At 48.4% G+C, this 17,594-nt stretch overlaps 1 protein-coding gene across 1 annotated transcript in view; it reads left to right on the top strand.

The window, feature by feature from the left end:
- The window catches only part of RAB10 (RAB10, member RAS oncogene family), a 60,810-nt gene that overhangs the window by 27,030 nt on the left and 16,186 nt on the right, over positions 1-17,594 (top strand). The window contains exon 2 of the mRNA XM_089528656.1: positions 2,270-2,330. Coding sequence (XP_089384782.1) covers positions 2,270-2,330 — 61 coding nt within the window. The remainder of the gene's footprint in view (positions 1-2,269; positions 2,331-17,594) is intronic.

Genomic DNA, 17,594 nt, shown 5'->3' with positions numbered 1-17,594 from the left:
ACAGATGGCCATCCAGCCTCTGTTTAAAGACCTCCAAGGAAGGAGACTCTATCACCCTCCGAGGGAGTGCATTCCACTGCCGAACAGCCCTTACTGTCAGGAAGTTCCTCCTAATGTTCAGGTGGAATCTCTTTTCCTGTAGCTTGCATCCATTGTTCCGGGTCCTGTTCTCTGGAGCAGCAGAGAACAAGCTTGCTCCCTCTTCAATATGACATCCTTTCAAATATTTAAACAGGGCTATCATATCACCTCTTAACCTTCTTTTCTCCAGGCTAAACATCCCCAGCTCCCTAAGTCGACTATGATAGTGGTAGGTTGCAGGGAAAGTACGGAAGGAAAGTGTAAGTAAGCAAAAGGGGAATACTCCTGACTCAGGCTGGTGACTCATTGCTTGGGATCAGCCAGAGAGACGCTGTCCTGGCTGAGTTGGACACAAGGAGAGAAACCCGCTCCCTCTGCTGGCACAGCAGAAGCTCTTGGGTTCTTTAAATGCCTCCAAGCGCTTGGTGGATGCCTTGCAACTCGGTCTGGTCCATGCATGACCTATATTCCCTAAAGCTGGGGTTGCTAACCTTTTCTGTGCCCCCCCCCCCCCCCGTGCCTCTAGGAAATGTTTGGTTAATGTTTGCAATAGCACATTTGAAGTCTTATTCCGAAGGTTTTAACCAGAAATTGAACCCCCCTCAAATGCTGTGAGGGAACCAATTGAACTTACAAATAAAGCCTTTCACTCATTGCTTCATGTCAGGGCTGGCAATCCCATCAGGGCTGTTTAAGCATTTGAAGGGATGTCATATTGAGGATGGAGCAAGCTTGTTATCTGCTGTTCCAGAGAACAGGACACTGGAGCAATGGATGCAAGCTACAGGAAAAGAGATTCCACCTCAACATGGATACCAAAATCCATGGATGCCCAAATCCCTTTATAGACAGTGGGGTAGTAAAGCAGTGTCCTTGGTGCCATAAATTTCAATTTAATGTTCTACATAGTCATGTTCACAATTTTCCAATCTTGTTATCTCCAAACCTCGAGTTCCTCACAAGTTACAGGATTCTACACTTCATATCATTTACCTTCAGGATTCTGGTTTTTTAAACTGCGAATTGACTTTGTTATGGACACTTATTATTTCAGATTGTCCTTTTAGTGACTTGTTATACTTTGCAGTTACTGCATAATCATTTTTTATGCCCTAGTCATATCACAGTTAGCATATGCTATTCTTCTTTCTCTCTCTCTCTCTCTCTCTCTCACACACACACACACACACACACACACAGACATTAAAAAATATTATCAAGCCATAGAGGGTGGCATCTGTGCATGTGAAATCTGTGGTTATGGAGGGGAGACTATATAAAGCTTAATCTCGTACACCCTGAACCTGCTTTATGTTAAGGGCTCAGGGGTCATCTCTTCAGGTGTGAGCAATAATGCAGAAAGGGGCTTGGTTTTGAGGTGAGAGGATGGGGCTGTAGTTTGGACCACCTCATTCAGCAGCTTCAGCCCCAAGACAGTAATAAAGCGTACTCTGAGTAAAGTGAGAGTCCCAGAAATACCGCCTGGAAAAGCCCATCCAGCCAGGAAGTAAACTGGCGGAGTATGATACCCCGGTTCCTATCCCAGCAAGGCTGACATGGGAAATGGCGTTAATATCTTTCAGGAGGTACAAGACCAACAGCTGGGTTAGATTCTCCCTGGCCTCCTCTTGGCATCAGTTGTCCCTTGGGGTGAGAAACAAAGCAAGAATGAGGGTGTCATACAAAAGTCTAGAGCTGCATAGCTAGTCCTATGTCCTTCCTTCCTCCTTTCCCCACCTGTGTGCGCATGGACACACAAAGATCCATTCCTGCACACTCACACTCCCTCTCTATTATTGCTTCATAGGTCATGAAACCTTGAACTTTGTTGTGGGGGGATTGTCCTTATGGCTTTTGATACTCCAGAATCAAAGTTGCAGACTGTTGTTATAATATTTATTTGTATCCTGCTCTTTTCCCAGGACTGGGAGCAGCTTCACAATATTAAAAAACAATGCGTTGTTTGATGGTATAAAGTTATGATGGTTTGGTACTTGAGCCTTCAGAGTCAGCTTTGGAGGTAACGGCTCTCTGGAGTTTTTGTAGACAGACTGTCAGTCTTTGCCCATGTGTGCGTGTGTGTGTGTGTGTGTGCGCGCGTGCGTTGGCGGGGGAGCGCTTTGGGTTTGTCAGAAAAGCTGCTTCTCAAGATGGCTGATTTTGGGTCTCATTCTGTTTGATTTCACAGGCATAGACTTCAAGATCAAAACTGTTGAGTTGCAAGGGAAGAAGATAAAGCTACAGATATGGTAAGCGATGGCTTTGTAATGTGTTGCATGCTGGCTGACTCAAAAGAGTGGTGTGCACTTCTTCTAACGCTTTGTGGGAGCGGCTTTTTAGTGGTTGTATCAAAAGCAGGCGAAGATGTCTGTCTAGGTCAGTATTGGACGTTTGTATATATTAACAGCAATATCACAGAAGAAGAAACAAGAACCATGAACTTAAATACTGACATGTTTTGGAGACCCATCCTCCTCCTTCACAGGCCATAATAATAATAAAAAGAAAGCTCAACACAATTCAGATGCTGCATGCAAGCACACAACGGATAAAACAGCTGTCACCTATTGAAAATATGTCAGTAAATCATCAACTGAAAGATAATAATGAAAATGAAAGCACTCAAAAGTGTCCTAATAATTAAACCTTAGGGAAATGTAGAGAAGCCAAATTAGTCAGTATGTGAAATTCATAATAAAGCCAAAAGATATCTGTATATAGTTAGGTAAATATATCTCTGTCTTCATGCCAAGTAAACCTTTTGTGTCCATGCTGGCCTAGGCCTATGGGTTTGGTCTTCAGTAAAGTCACAGGTCAGTAACATCTGTCTTCTTTCCGCAAGGAGAGGCTCTCTGCCACTTGTCCTTTTCTGCTTGCATCCTGTTAACTAGCTTCATGATCCTCAGTTGGTTCAGTTTGCGCTTGTGAATAATCATTAGAAGAGAATGGAAGGATGATGGAAGATTCAGTGAGAAAACAATATTAGCGCAGGTATGATTTTAACCCCAAGAAATACTTCTGCCCCATTTGGACCTGAGCATCAAAATGAACAAACATTTGGCAATGTTCTTCTGCCATATTTTTCATAAGTGAAACTAAACAAACCAGGCCTGCTTCATTTATTTAATTGATTTAGCGTATTTATAACCCACTCCAGTCAAAAAGACCTCCCAGAGTGGCTCATGAATAGTTTACATTGCCCTGCCCTCAGGCTTATTATAGAAACATAGAACTGGAAGAGACCCCAAGGGCCCTGATCCAGTCCAACCCCATTCTGCCATGCAGGAACTCACAATCAAAGCATTCCTGACAGATGGCCATCCAGCTTCTGTTTAAACATCTCCAAGGAGGGAGACTCCACCAAAATCTCCGAGGAAGGAGTGTGTTCCACTGTTAAACAGCTCTTGCCATCAGGAAGTTCCTCCTAATGTTGAGGTGGAGTCTCTTTTCCTATAGTTTGCATCCATTGCTCTGGGTCCTGTTCTCTGGAGCAGCAGAAAACAAGCTTGCTCCCTCCTCAATGTGACATCCCATCAGATTTTTAATCAGGGCTATCATATCACCTCTTAACTTTCCCTTCTCCAGGCTAAACATACCCAAACATAATCCAAAAAGACAGGCTCCCAGGCTCAGGAGCCCCTTCCTAGGAAGGCTAGGCTGGCTCCCAGCTTCTTCTTGTTCTATAGGAGAGTGGAGAGTTTAATATTTGAACAGGCCTTTGGGAACTAGCAATTTCTTTGTTTCTCTGTAAATCTTACTGTTTGGCCTTGTGCCTGCACTGAGCTTTCAAATTGTTCCTAATTCTCTATATAGTTTGACTATATTTTAACCTTCACTTTTCATATATTTGTATATTTTTGTAAGCTGACTTGAGTCCCAGTTTTCAGCAAAAGGCAGGATATAAATAATTATATCTGTCTGTCTGTGTCCGTATGTAGATCATTTTTATTCTTAGGTGTATGTACTTGTATGCAAAGTGATAGTAGGTCAGAGAGCCAGTGTGCAATCTCAGAGCCTTGCACTCTAGGAAAGCAACACTGATGTAGAATAGATTTAATGGCCAAGAGTGGCAAGAGCATGGTGTTAAATTAAGAGTGTGTGACAGTTGTGATGTATCTGTGTCTGTCCAAAGGAAAGAGGGTTTGAATTTCATGCTAGATTGATTTATATCTCAGTCAGACTAATGCCATGCATTCCCACTTTCCAGGTTGCTAACAAAACAATTCAGTGCAATATAGAAGGTTTGCTGGACTGCCCTATGAATCACACACAGATTTTTAGTAGGTCAATTTGACCTACCTCCCATGGTTGTTGTGAGGATAAAAGTAGGCAGGAGGAGAGCTATTTCTGTGCTGCCTAGGGCTCCTTATTAGTAGTGAGACTTGGCTGAAGTAAATGTGTTCCAAAAGCACAGGGGCTTGTCCGCCGCACCAAAGCCTCGCTTTCGTACACACGGGAACAACAACCACAGCTGCCAGTGTCTGCCTCACCATACAAACAGGTGTCTCCATGCCATGTTATTCTCTTATTCTGCAGGCCCGGGAGGAAAGTTTAACTAGTGCTATGTGCCCCAGATAATGTTCCTTCCTGTAACCTGGAGGTTTCTGCAGTTAGTGACTTAGCAGTTATGCCTGGTGAAGCTCAGTTATGGTGGCCTCATGGAATGCAGTTCTCCCTCACAATGCTGCCAGGAACTAAAGGGACCCTCTGGGAGAGTGTCCCTGAACCAAATCCCTCTCCAGCTGGACTCCTCAGATCTTAAGGTGGGGGCTGGCGGTCTCTCTGCCATTGGTGACATATGGTGCAGCAGATGTATGGCAGGGCAAAGGAATTCCTGGTGCAGCGGTCCTGGGATGGTGCCTGGTGAAATTCTCTTGTGTCCCTGTCATAATCCTGATCATTATCAGTCTCCGTCCCCCTCACCGGCCTCCATGTTGTTTGTTAACAGTGTTGTTTAGCTCTAAGCTGGTAAATAGGACAAGGCAGGAAGCAAAGCCAACAGGTCTTTTTTAAAGGAATCAAACCTGAAGCCCATCCACACTACACAATTATAGTGCAATGGCTCTATTTAAACTGTTGTGGCCACATACAATAGAATCCCGGGGACTGTATTTTGCAGAGAGACAGAGGAATTGTTTGGCTGCAATTTCTAAACACCCTCCACCCCAAAACCTTGAAAACTCCCGAATCCCGTATGATGGACCAAAGTGGAATCATAACATTATAATTGTGTGACACAAATGGGCCTGTCCTTTGAATAAAGCATTTGTGGCTGCATTTCATTGAATGGAGTTGGTGGCTGTTTTGATTTAGGTGGTGCTTTCTCATTATTTTCAGCATCAAGGTCTGGCTTTCAAAATGAACACGCCTTTGGGGGTGGCGGAAGGGGGATCTGACACGGATTCCCATTTCTGTGCAAACCAGGCCAGGGAAATCAAGGGGTTGCTTTATTCAAAGTCCTTTGACCACAGAGGCAAGACAACAGCCTGCTTTTTCAAAGAGCCAAGGTAAAGGCTCCCTGTCTTTACTAGGGATTCTTTAAATGGAGGATGCCAGGAGGATGACTTAAGGAGGCCTTCTGTTTATCAAGAGTGTGGGCCAGCATGGAGCTGGGCCTTCACCTGGTATAAAGTCTAACTTAGTCCCATTTGTTTGAATGGACTGCAACACCTATCGTGTCAAGAGAAGGATATTAATTGAAGCTTGAAGGGAATTTAATTGCTGTGAAATTTCAGCTGTGGAGGAGGTCAAAGCATATACAGAAAGCACATCCGCTGTACTTTGCAGAGAGAGAGAAGAGAGAATGCATGCAAAGAGCCAAGGGCCAGTCAGGACAAGTGGCAGGATGGAAATCCAGAAAGGAAAGTGAGGCTGTAACTCTTTCTAGAGAAGGGTGAGTGCTCTGGGGGTTGGCAGCATGAATGTTCTCCAGAATCTAAGACTCTGCTCTGGATTCTTTGGAAGGAAGCTCAACTGAGCCTGGTTTCCACCTTCCTCCCACTGAAGTTGCCTCTCTTTCTTTGTGTGTAATATTATTTGAATGCACACCTGTGCTTCCTTTCAGCTGTCTCACCCATTTCACTAGACGGTGTCTCCCTTCTCTACTTTCTCCCTCTTGAATTTTCTTTCTCAGTGGCTTTTGCTTCCTCGCTGACTTTGTGGTTTTCTGCCATTCTCACACTGCTTTTTCCCTCTTCTGCCTTGCTTGTATTGCAGCCTCAGTTCCAAACTGGGCATTGCCTCTTTATCCAGACTGCTTTCCCTGACTCTTGGTCTCATCTCCTGACCCACCAATTCCTGTTTGGCACCCACAGTTTGGTTGGACTCCCATCGAGTTGTGTTGGCCTTTCTGGGGGATGATGGGTGTAAGAACTCTTGCAGCTGAACTGGCAGTCACAGAAACAAAAGCTTAGTCTTTTCCGGTTACTAGCTTTACTGCCACTGAGCCTTCTGCCTTTGGGGGTGTCAGAATCCACCTTCAGTCAGTCATTCAGGGTGTATTCTGCCATGAGGTTTGTAGAGATAGATGATATAGATAGATGGATGGATGGATAGATGGATCGGGAGATAGATAGATAAACCGCAGAGTGGGGGTCAGGGAATAGGTTCTCACCCACAAATAGGGAAGATATAGATACACATATATAGAGAGGTAGAGATATAGATAGACAGTCACTTTGAGAATAGGGGGGCTGCCACCATGAGGAATGGGCTGGATGGTCACGTATTGCATGGCAGTTAGGCAGTTTTATGAGGGGTTGATGGTAAACTGATACCAAAGGTGCATATAGTCTTAGATCTCTACTTGGTAGAGGAACTAGGAACCAAATGGCCAAACCCCCCCCCCTTCTTTCCCCCCTTCAGAACAAAGGGAGAAATTCTACATCAAAGGCTAAACCAAAGGGACCCAACTCAAAGGGAGGGGTCTGGGGAATTCTAAGGTTCTGTCTCTATTTGGAGTTCTTCAGATTCAACAAAGACGTGGCCAGGAATACTTCTACTTAGTTAGTCCTTACAATAAACTTTCTGATCTACCTGAAGTTTGTCGTGGATTTTTGGTCAGAGTAACATTGCAAAGTGTCCTCCTGCAGCAGAACTCAGATGCCTCCTGCCAACCCCACAGACAAAAGGGAAGGGCCCTGAGAAGCCTGAATTCCCCCTCCCACGTCCAGTTAAATATTGACCAGAGATACGGATATTTATTTGCTAAGGACTGGAATTAAGTATACAGTATTATTTATTTATTTATTACCTGACACTCCCTGTCGAGAGAGCCAGGGCACAGGAAGAATGATCAAACAATATTGGTTAAAACACATGTTAAAACACACATCAATTTAAAAGGGCAAATAAAATATACACATATCAAAACAATCCACATCTGAAATTCAGCTTTCAAAATTCACAATTTAAATATAATCAAGGTAAGCCTACTGGAAGAGACTGGTCTTTAATGCCATTTGAAATTCAGACAGCTTATTCAGTTGTCGAATCTGACAGGTCATTCCACAGTCTAGGGGCGTCTGAAGCAAAAGTCCTCTGTGCAATTGCCTGTGCAAATGGGATTCTTTGCATTCCTTTTGTTTAGTAATCCTGTGGGTGCCTTACACATGTGTAAGTTCCCCTATGGAAGTGGCTGGGCATTTTCCTCCCTTGCAGAGTGTCCATGTTTGGCTCACAATGTGGAAGTGGAGTGCCTCATGCAGTGCCACATCATGTGGGTGTGGACTGCATATTGCATATGAAGGTGCACATATATGGAGGAGTGTGTATGTTTCGTTGTACATTCATCTGCACAACTGGTGTCTTGGTTCATCAGAAGAGTTGCATAGAACAATTAACATGCAACTCTGCATGTAGAGATTGACGCTGATCGCAGGCCTTGTTTTAAGAGGCGAAATTGGGCAGCCTAGTTGGTTCCACTGATCGCTGCAGGACCATGACTTACTCCCCGAAATTTTGGAAGTCCCACAGAAGGAAACTTTCCTTCTTTGGCTCGCTGTGCCCACCGAAGAAAGCCGAAAAGCAAATTAGTGAGCAGTGAAACCGGAGCTGAGATGCTTAATTGGCTGGGGAAACCAAGCTTATGGGAATGTCATCACATTGCAGAGAGAAGTATGATATTGAAATTGAGTTAGTGAAAACCAGGAGAGCTTTCATAGCTGGAGACAATTCCCTTCCATACCACACAGACTACTTAGCCTTTCAGAGCGTGCTGATGCATTTTAGCTGTTACATGATTCCCCTGCTATTAATACTAAAGCATTAAGATGACAGCATTGCTTCCCTTCTAAAAGCATTATTCTCCAGGGTAGGCAAAGGACGTTCATCTTATTTCCAGTTTAAACCACTCAGTATTTCAGTATTAATGCCTATTTCCCCATCTTTAGCATGTGCCGCATTTGTGTACCGGCTGCCTTTAGACTGTGTTTCTGGTGGTGTTTGGCGGGGAATGAAATAGACTGAGGTTAAGGATCAGGATCTTGGAAGCTAAGCCAGGTAAGCCCTGGTTAGTCCTTGGCTGAGAGACTACCAACGAATAGCAGGTGCTGTAGGCTCTGTTTCAGAGGAAGGAACTGGGAAAAAGCTCTGGAGATTCCTTGGCTAAGGAAACTCTACGAAATCCATGAGGTTGCCATAAGTCAACAGACAACTGGAAGGCACTTTAGACACACACAGGCATCAGACCCCCAGCTGATCTTAGAAGCTAAGGCTGGTCAGCCCTGGTTGGGACTTGGATGGGAGACCACCAAAGAATCCCAAACTCCATAGGCTCTGTTTCAGCGGAAGGAACTGGCAAAACCACCTCTGGGGCTCCCTTGCCTAAGAAAACCCTATGAAATTCATGGGGTTGCTGCTAGTCAACAGGCAATTTGAAGGCACAGATGTATATAAGGGCTGGGGAAAGATAGGGTTTGACAGCTCTGTCCAATGATTGCAGACTGTAGTTTTTGCACTTAGCTGTCATTCAGTGTATACGTTCCTCCTTCCATATACACATCTAGATATATGTCTGCTGAGAATAACATGCCATACATCTGAGGAAGCCGGATGGTCCAGTCCACAAAAGCCTTTGGCAAAACTTATCTGTTAGCCTTTATGAAGTGCTATGGGACTTTCACTCCCTTCTGCGAGAGGCTAGGATGGCTCCCTCCCTGCTTTCCTTTCCCCAGCCAGCAAAGGCATTTTTAATTAAGCAAGCATTTAATGGGTAAGCAAGGAAGGTTCTCATTTAGGTGTATGTTTTATCTGTTTGTAACTTAAGTATGTTTTTAAAGCAATTTTATACTGTTGTAATATGGGGATTTTACACTGGCTTTAAAACTTTTTGAAAACGTTTTTTATTTGCTGTTCTGGAGCCTACCTTGGATCCCTTCCGGGGAGAAAGAAAACGTATAAATGAATTAAATAAGCAAGTAAAATAAATTGTAAACAAGCTTCATTTATATACCGCTTCATACCGCCTAAGCAGTGTCTAAGCGGTTTACAACTGTAAGCTAATTTGCCCCCAACAATCTGGGTACTTATTTTAGCTCCCTCCTCGGAAGGATGCAAGCCTGAGTCAAGCTTGAGCCCTTTAGCTGGTCTTGAACTCGCAACCTTGTAGTTTGGAGTGGCTGCAGCACAACCTGCAAACACAGCCATTCCTCTTTAGGGTGGGCTGAGCAGAGAGAGAGGTGTAAAGGCATGGGACCTGTGCCTTTGGCCCCCGGTGCTTTGAATGTTAAGGTATGGGATATAAGGGGGGGCATTCCCCACACTAAATGTTCCATATGTAGAGAGATCTTATAGCACCTTTGAGACTAACTGAAAGAAGTTGGTGGCATGAGTGTCCATAGACTTCAGTCTACTTCCTCAGATGCATTTGGTAGTGTGGAAAGCCAGGGACAGACCTATATATGCCATTGGTGTGTGAGAATGTTAATTCAAATTCAAAATCCTTTGTGTATGGAAATGATCGGCAAGCAGTCTGCAGAGAGTTCTTCACATGCAGACCTTTCGGAATGACATCCTGTTGCTTGCACTTATTGAGAAAGAAGATGTCTCTCTGTACCTGGGCAGATTTCTTGGAGCGGTTGATGGATTTTCACCCCATTTGGCTAAATTTGGTGCTTTCCATAGTGGTAGTCCACAATAGTTTTTTTTAAAGGAAGATGAAATCGACAGCACCGTATTAGTCTTTTGACTGCACTTGAAATTCTGTGTGTCCTTCAGAAAGGATATTTTGAAGCCTGAAGAAACGTAGAAGCAGGAAGAGCGCCTGCTGCCGCCTTGCTTGCCTGGCCTGAAGTGGAAAGTGTCCGTTGGCTGCTGCCTAGTCTTACCAATGCGCATGAGGGGGGTTTCATGAAAGAACTTTCCCCAGAGAGGCTGCTCACCTGGATTCAGCTACCAGACTTGGGTCTCATCTCCAAGATATCTCATTATGCATGTATATGCGAATACAGCAATTCCTCCACTTTCGCGGGGGATCTGCTCCCCCTAGAAATTCACATATATTCAAAGCCTGGTGTGTGTGCCATTTTAATCCCACTTGCCTTGCCGTCACGGAAAGCAAGATCACTGACTCCAATTCCACAAATTAGAAGGGATAACTGTACAGGTATTCCCCCCTACCACCACCCAATAATCCCAAACACTTCTGGTCCCAAGCATTTTGAATAAAGGAGACTCAACCTGTATCTCTTCTTCATTGACACATTGGCAACAAGTTATTACCCCATTGGTTTCCATGTAGCGTCAATCACAGTCTGCTCAGTGCTTTCGCACCTAATCTACTCTCCCCATTTTGTCACAGTAACCTCTATTCTTCTTCGTGGTCTCTGCGAATCATACAAATGGGTTGTACTGCGCCTGCGCAGTGCCTTCGGAAACTTCTAGAATCACTGGGCAAAGTACTCTTTGCAACATATAGAAACTTTTTGGCGGTAGCTCCGCCCATCCCTTATAAAGCCCCTGGTTTCCCGCTCTTTCCCCAGTTCCTTTTTTCCGCCGCGTTTGCTGCCTTTGGGAACTTCGCTCCTCTTTGATTATCGGATCACTGGTAGTTTGACCACGGACTGTTTTATTGACCTCTCTTTGCTTGACCCTCAATTGATTGAACGTTGCGACCTTGGACTGTACGTCTTCCCATTCTCTCGAACCGAATTGACCCTTGTTGTGGACCTCGGATTGTTGACTATGAACCGTAAGCGGATCATGCCATCGGTGCCCTTCAAAAAGTGCACCGTTTGCGGGGGGGAAATCCCCGGCCAGGACCCTCATTCGGCTTGTCTCCTGTGTTTGGGAGAGGCGCATATCCCAGCATCCTGCGCCCTGTGTAAATCCCTCACTCCCCAAGAGAGGAAGAACCGGGAGACTAGATTGAAGGCGGCTATCTACTCCAAGGTCTTTTCCGCAGGTGCCATGTCTTCTCTGGGCCCGCCTTCTTCGACCGGATCCGCGCCCTTACCGGCTCTTCCCGAGGCCCCAACTCAGCCTATGGCCGAGCCTCCGACCTCTGTGGAGGTGACCCTCCGTGAGGGACCCGACGCCGACACACCTTCGGTGGACGTTCCTCGGCCGTCCAAGAAGGATAAGCGCCAGAAGAGCTCTAAGGAGAGCCGCGCTTCTGAAAAGGATTCGAGCGCCCAGAAGGGTTCAGCCTCGAGATCCTCGGCCCCGAAGGCCTCGACCTCGGTGAGCTCAACTAAGGGCTCAGGATCCACACCTTCGGTCCTGAAGCCTTCGGCCTCAGCGGACTCGGTTTCGAGGCCCTCGTCTTCCAAGGCGGCCACCCCGGCTTCGGTTTCGGCTACGGGGTCGCCCTCGGCTTCAAAGAGGGCTCATACGTCTTCCTCGGGGGACCAACACCCATCGGCTAAGCGTCACCGCTCCGACAAGCGAGATCTGGACGACTCCCGTCGCAGGGAGACCTCTCGGGACCGGCCGGCCACCGAGCGCAGATCTCTAGAATCTCGCCCTGCCGAGAAAGGCTCCAAGGTTGGGAGCTCCAAGCATGCAAAGGCCTCCGCTACCCGACCGGACCGTCCTCGTAGTCCTCCCTCAGATGGCTGAGCCCTGCCTAGCTTTCGCCACATGCCGGATGACACTATTGACGTCATCTCCGAACCGGCGTCTCCAGCGAGCTCCACGCATAGCCGTCGTTCGGTCACCCCGATGCCGAGATCGGTAGTCCACACCGCCATGCTTCACCGGGCCGCTTCGCCTTCTCCTCCGAGGGAACCGAAGAAACTGGACTATCTTTATGACAGTGAGACGGACACCTATTATATGGCGGTCACACACGACTCCATTGCATCCCGCTTTGGGACTCCTTCGCGGAAATCCAAATTAGACCCACGCACCAGGCCAACCCGGGACACCACATCGTCCTCCCGCCGGGCTGATGTTGCCCCCGATTCCGACCTTCAAATAGTGGACCTTGACCCCGAGGAGGAGGCCCTTTCTCACACTCGGTACCGTCCCCGGAGGGACTCCGGTTCCTCGGATGCCGAAGACTACCAACCTTCCGTCCAGGAATTCGCCCAGCCCGGGGCCGTTTCACCTTCGGATGATGTCCGCACCTTTGCTGAGCACGTGATAAAGATGTCAAATGCACTCGACATCCAGACCTCCCAGGTGGAAGATGAGGCCTCGGACCCCATCGAAAGGAGAATCCATGGCAAGCTTCCCACCCTGCCTGCAATCCCCCTGCTACCATCATTAGAGAAGCTTGCGAGACGTTCGTGGGAAGCGCCCGCCTCTACGGCTTCTAGCAATCGCAGGGTAGAGTCTCTTTATAGGATTGCTCCCTCCATTCCTTCATGGCTCTTCGGCCACCCGAGGCAGAATTTCGCCATTGTGGAGGGCGCTCAGCGGACATCTACCCCAAAATCGTCCATGATGCCAGCTGACAAGGAGGCAGAAAAGGTGGACGCTTTAGCCAAGAAGGCTTACTTTTCTTCAGCCCTGGGGATTAGAGTGGCCAACTACAATGCTTGTATGGGGGCATATATCCAGTGGCTGATGGAGAAGATCTCCCCTCTAATCCCCGACCTCCCGGATGACTCACAGGCCACCCTTTCCGAGGTTCGAGATGAGGCGCACTCGATCGGGAGTTGGCTAATCACATCTGCCAGACACTCCACAGATTGCTCGGCAAGATCCATGGCTGCGGCAATTGCCTTGCACAGACACGCTTGGCTGAGATCTTCGGACCTCAACCAGAACGCCCGTACCACCATAGAGGACATGCCATTTGACGAGGACGGCCTCTTCCACCGCGAGACGGATGAAAAACTTAACTTCAAGTACCGGATGCGGACCGCAGCAAAGAAGCACGGTATGTCATCCTCTCCTCAGGCTTCGCGTAAACGCTTCACTGGCGTCCGTCCATGGTACGGGCAGGGTCAGAGATCCTACCAGCAGGATCGTCCCTTTCAGCGCCAGGATCAGCCAAGGCAGAGGTACCCCTCGCAGTCCTCCTCCTCTTCAGGTCGTCGCTCCGCTCCTAAATATAAAAAGAATTACCGGAGGCAGAATCCCGATCAGAACAAGAAGAGGAATTGAAGTGATGCCGCGTACTCCGTCGCCTCCTCATCCCTTTGCTTTTTGGATAGGCTGAGGCCTTTTTCCAACATCTGGGCCTCGATCTCCACCGATTCTTGGGCCCTCACCATCGTCTGTAGGGGTTATGCCCTCGAATTCGAAGAGCTCCCTCCAACTGGAGCTTTCCTATCCACCCCCCCCCCCCAGACACCCTTCTCGACGAAGTACGCACTTTGCTGTCCAAGGGCGCCATCTTGCCCGTCGATGCTGTCGACATCCCTAGAGGTTTCTTCTCCCGTTATTTTACGGTCCCTAAGACTGATGGGGGCATTAGACCCATTTTGGACTTGAGGGCCCTGAATGCTTACCTTTCCTATCACCGGTTCCGGATGGTAACCCTTGCCTCTATCTTACCTTTGTTGCACCAGGGCCTGTGGTTTGCGACCATCGACTTGAAGGACGCCTACTTCCATGTCAGCATCCGGGAGAGCCACCGCCGGTTCCTAGCCTTTGCCGTCGGGACGGACATCTACAAGTACAACGTTCTGCCCTTCGGCCTTGCCACGGCTTCTCGGGTATTCACAAAGTGCATGGCACCGGTGGTGTCCCACCTTCATCGCCGAGGCATCAGGATCTTTCCATACCTAGACGACTGGTTGATAGTGGCCCCTTCAAGCCAGGAGCTCCGCCGACACACCTCGGAGACCCTAGCTCTTCTAAACGATTTAGGACTGGTGGTCAATCTCGAAAAGTCACAGCTGCTTCCCACCAAGCAAATAAGGTTCATCGGATCCATCCTAGACTCCAACAGTTGCATGGCCTTCCTACCCCTCGACCGGTTTGCCGCGCTTCGCGTGGCCGTCCGGAGGTGTACGGACCGAAGACGAGTCATCGCCAGGGACGTCCAGGTGGCCCTCGGACACATGGCCTCAACAACCTTTGTCACACCGTGGGCAAGGCTTCGATCCCGAATCCTCCAATCTTGGTTCCTGTCAGTCTTCGACCCAGAGACCGACGCGCCATCTCGTTGCCTCACCATCCCGAGACCAGTCGCCCGTTCCCTCCATTGGTGGCTCGACTCCCAGAACGCTTGCGCAGACATGCCGTTCTCACAGCCCCAGCCGGAGATAACACTAACCACAGACGCGTCAGAAGACGGATGGGGAGCCCATGCTCTAGATCTCTGGGCGAAGGGCCCTTGGTCTCTTGACGAGAAGGCCCTGCATATCAATGCCCTGGAACTGATAGCAGTGGAAAAGGCCTTAAGGGCGTTCGAATCCTCCCTCTCCCACAAGGTCGTACAACTCCGGACGGACAACACCATGGTGATGTACTACCTGAACAAGCAGGGAGGCACCAGATCACGCACCCTCCTCGACATCACGCTCCGAGTGTGGGAGTGGTGCATCGCCCGAGGCATCCTGCTTCAAGCGGTTCACTTGCCAGGGACACAGAACGACCTCGCGGACCTTCTCAGCAGGTCCCCATCATCATGCCACGAGTGGAGGCTTCACCCAGACACTGTGAAAGACCTCTTCCGTCGATGGGGAACCCCTCAGATAGACCTGTTCGCGACTGTCCACAACACACATTGTCCCCAGTTCTGCTCCCGGACGCGAGACGAGGACTCCCTCGGGGATGCGTTCGGATTCGACTGGTCGGGGGTGCTGCTGTACGCCTTCCCCCCGTTCCCTTTGATCACCAGGACAGTATCCAAGATGACATCGGAGGCTGCCAACGCCATTCTAATCACTCCGTGGTGGCCAGGGAAGCCTTGGTTCCCGAGCCTCCTTCATCTTTCCCGGGACACCTTTCTCCGACTCGAACGCAGGTCGGATCTTCTCACAGTTCAGGGAGGTCGCGTCCACCATCCCGACATCGACACCCTTCCCCTGGTAGCATGGAGGATCCATCCCTAGCGCGCTTACCAGACCCGGTGCGCAGAGTCATTCTAGCTGCCCAGAAGCCGGCTACCCGTAAATCTTATTCCCAAAAGTGGACCAAATTTCTTAAGTTTCTGGCGGACAGACACCTTTCTCCTGCTCAGGTCTCGACGCCTGTGGTGTTGGACTTTTTAATGTCCCTGGTCGACTCGGGCCTCTGCCTCACTTCGATTAAGTGCTACCTGTCGGCCATTTGTTCCTTCTTCCAGTTTCAGGGTAAGCCTTCGTTTTTCAAAGATCCTCTAATTAAGGGATTTCTTAAGGGTTATAACAATTTAAACCCTCAGGTGTCCTTGCCACCCCCAGCTTGGAGTCTAGAAGGGGTGCTGGGGGCCTTGCAGTCCAGGCCCTTTGAGCCCATGGCCACAACGGACATCAGGCTCCTGACTTGGAAGACAGTTTTTTTAGTGGCAATTACCTCCGCTCGTCGGGCTGGAGAACTTTGTGCACTGAGACGGGACCAGCCATTCCTCAGGTTTCATTTGGACAAGGTAGTCCTTAGGACGGACATTACATTCCTACCCAAGGTTGTGTCACTGTTCCACATGTGTCAGGACATTGTGCTTCCTACCCTGGCCCCGAACCCGACTACGGATGCGGAAAGGGCCCTCCACACCCTAGATGTCCGAAGGGCACTGGCTTTCTATCTAGACAGAACTAGAGACTCTAGCCGTTCCGAGAGACTGTTTCAGTGCTACTCGGGACCGAAAAAGGGATTGCCGGTGTCGGCTCAGAGACTCTCCAAGTGGGTGTCAAGCACCATCTATTTGTCATATGAACTCTTGGGGAAGCCGTTGCCGGCTGGGGTTCGCTCCCACACCACAAGGGCGGTAGCCTCATCCTCTGCCTTCTTGTCAGGGATTTCTTTAGATGACATTTGTAAAGCTGCAGTGTGGTCACAGCCCCTGACATTTATCAAACATTACAGGTTGGACACCAGGGCCAAGAGGGATGCAGCCTTTGGCAGGGCTATCCTGGTGTCTGGATTGCACTGATTCTGGTCTCCTTTAAGCATATTAAGCTATCTGATGTAACCCTTCTCCCCTTAGGGGTAGGGGCTTTTTGTTTACGCACTTGACTCAGGGTACAACAAACGGGTCTTTGAGACAGTGTTTTTGAATTCTGGTTTATTCTGGCAAATAAACATTTGTTGGTTAATGATGGTGTCAGGACACTCCCTCCGCCGTTAACCTTAGCTTGCTAGTCTCAACCCATTTGTATGATTCGCAGAGACCACGAAGAAGAAGGACAGGTTGCTTACCTGTAACAGTATTTCTTCGAGTGGTCATCTGCGAATACATACAAATCCCGCCCATCCTCCCCTCGGTGTCCTGCTCTGAATTGGCTCACTCCTTGTCGCCTACTTGGCGGAAAAATGGCGGAACTGGGGAAAGAGCGGGAAACCAGGGGCTTTATAAGGGATGGGCGGAGCTACCGCCAAAAAGTTTCTATATGTTGCAAAGAGTAATTTGCCCAGTGATTCTAGAAGTTTCCGAAGGCACTGCGCAGGCACAGTGCAACCCATTTGTATGTATTCGCAGATGACCACTCGAAGAAATACTGTTACAGGTAAGCAACCTGTCCTTATCAACACATCGAATTCAGTACCAAGTATAGAATCATAGAGTTGGAAGAGACCGCACGGGCCCTGATCCAGTCCAACCCCCTTCTGCCATGCAGGAAATCCAAATCAAAGCATCCCCAACAGATGGCCATCTAGCCTCTGCTTAAAGACCTCCAAGGAAGGAGACTCCACAACACTCTGGGGGAGTTTGTTCCACTGTCGAACAGCCCTTACTGTCAGGAAGTTCATCCTAATGTTGAGGTGGAATCTCTTTTGCTGGAGCTTGCATCCATTGCTCCATTGGGTCCTATTCTCTGGAGCAGCAGAAAACAAGTTTGCTCCCTCCTCAATATGACATCCCTTCAAATATTTAAACAGGGCTATCATATCACCTTCTAACCTTCTCTTCTCCAGGCTAAACATCTCCAGCTCCCTAAGTCTTTCCTCATAGGGCAGAGTTTCCAGACCTTTCACCA

Source organism: Sceloporus occidentalis, unplaced genomic scaffold (assembly GCF_023333645.1).
Source record: "Sceloporus occidentalis isolate IW3139 unplaced genomic scaffold, rSceOcc1.0.p SCAF_6, whole genome shotgun sequence".
NCBI classification, from domain to species: Eukaryota; Metazoa; Chordata; class Lepidosauria; order Squamata; family Phrynosomatidae; genus Sceloporus; species Sceloporus occidentalis.
Note: the sequence above shows the minus strand (reverse complement) of the source record. Positions and strands in the feature narration are given on the sequence as shown.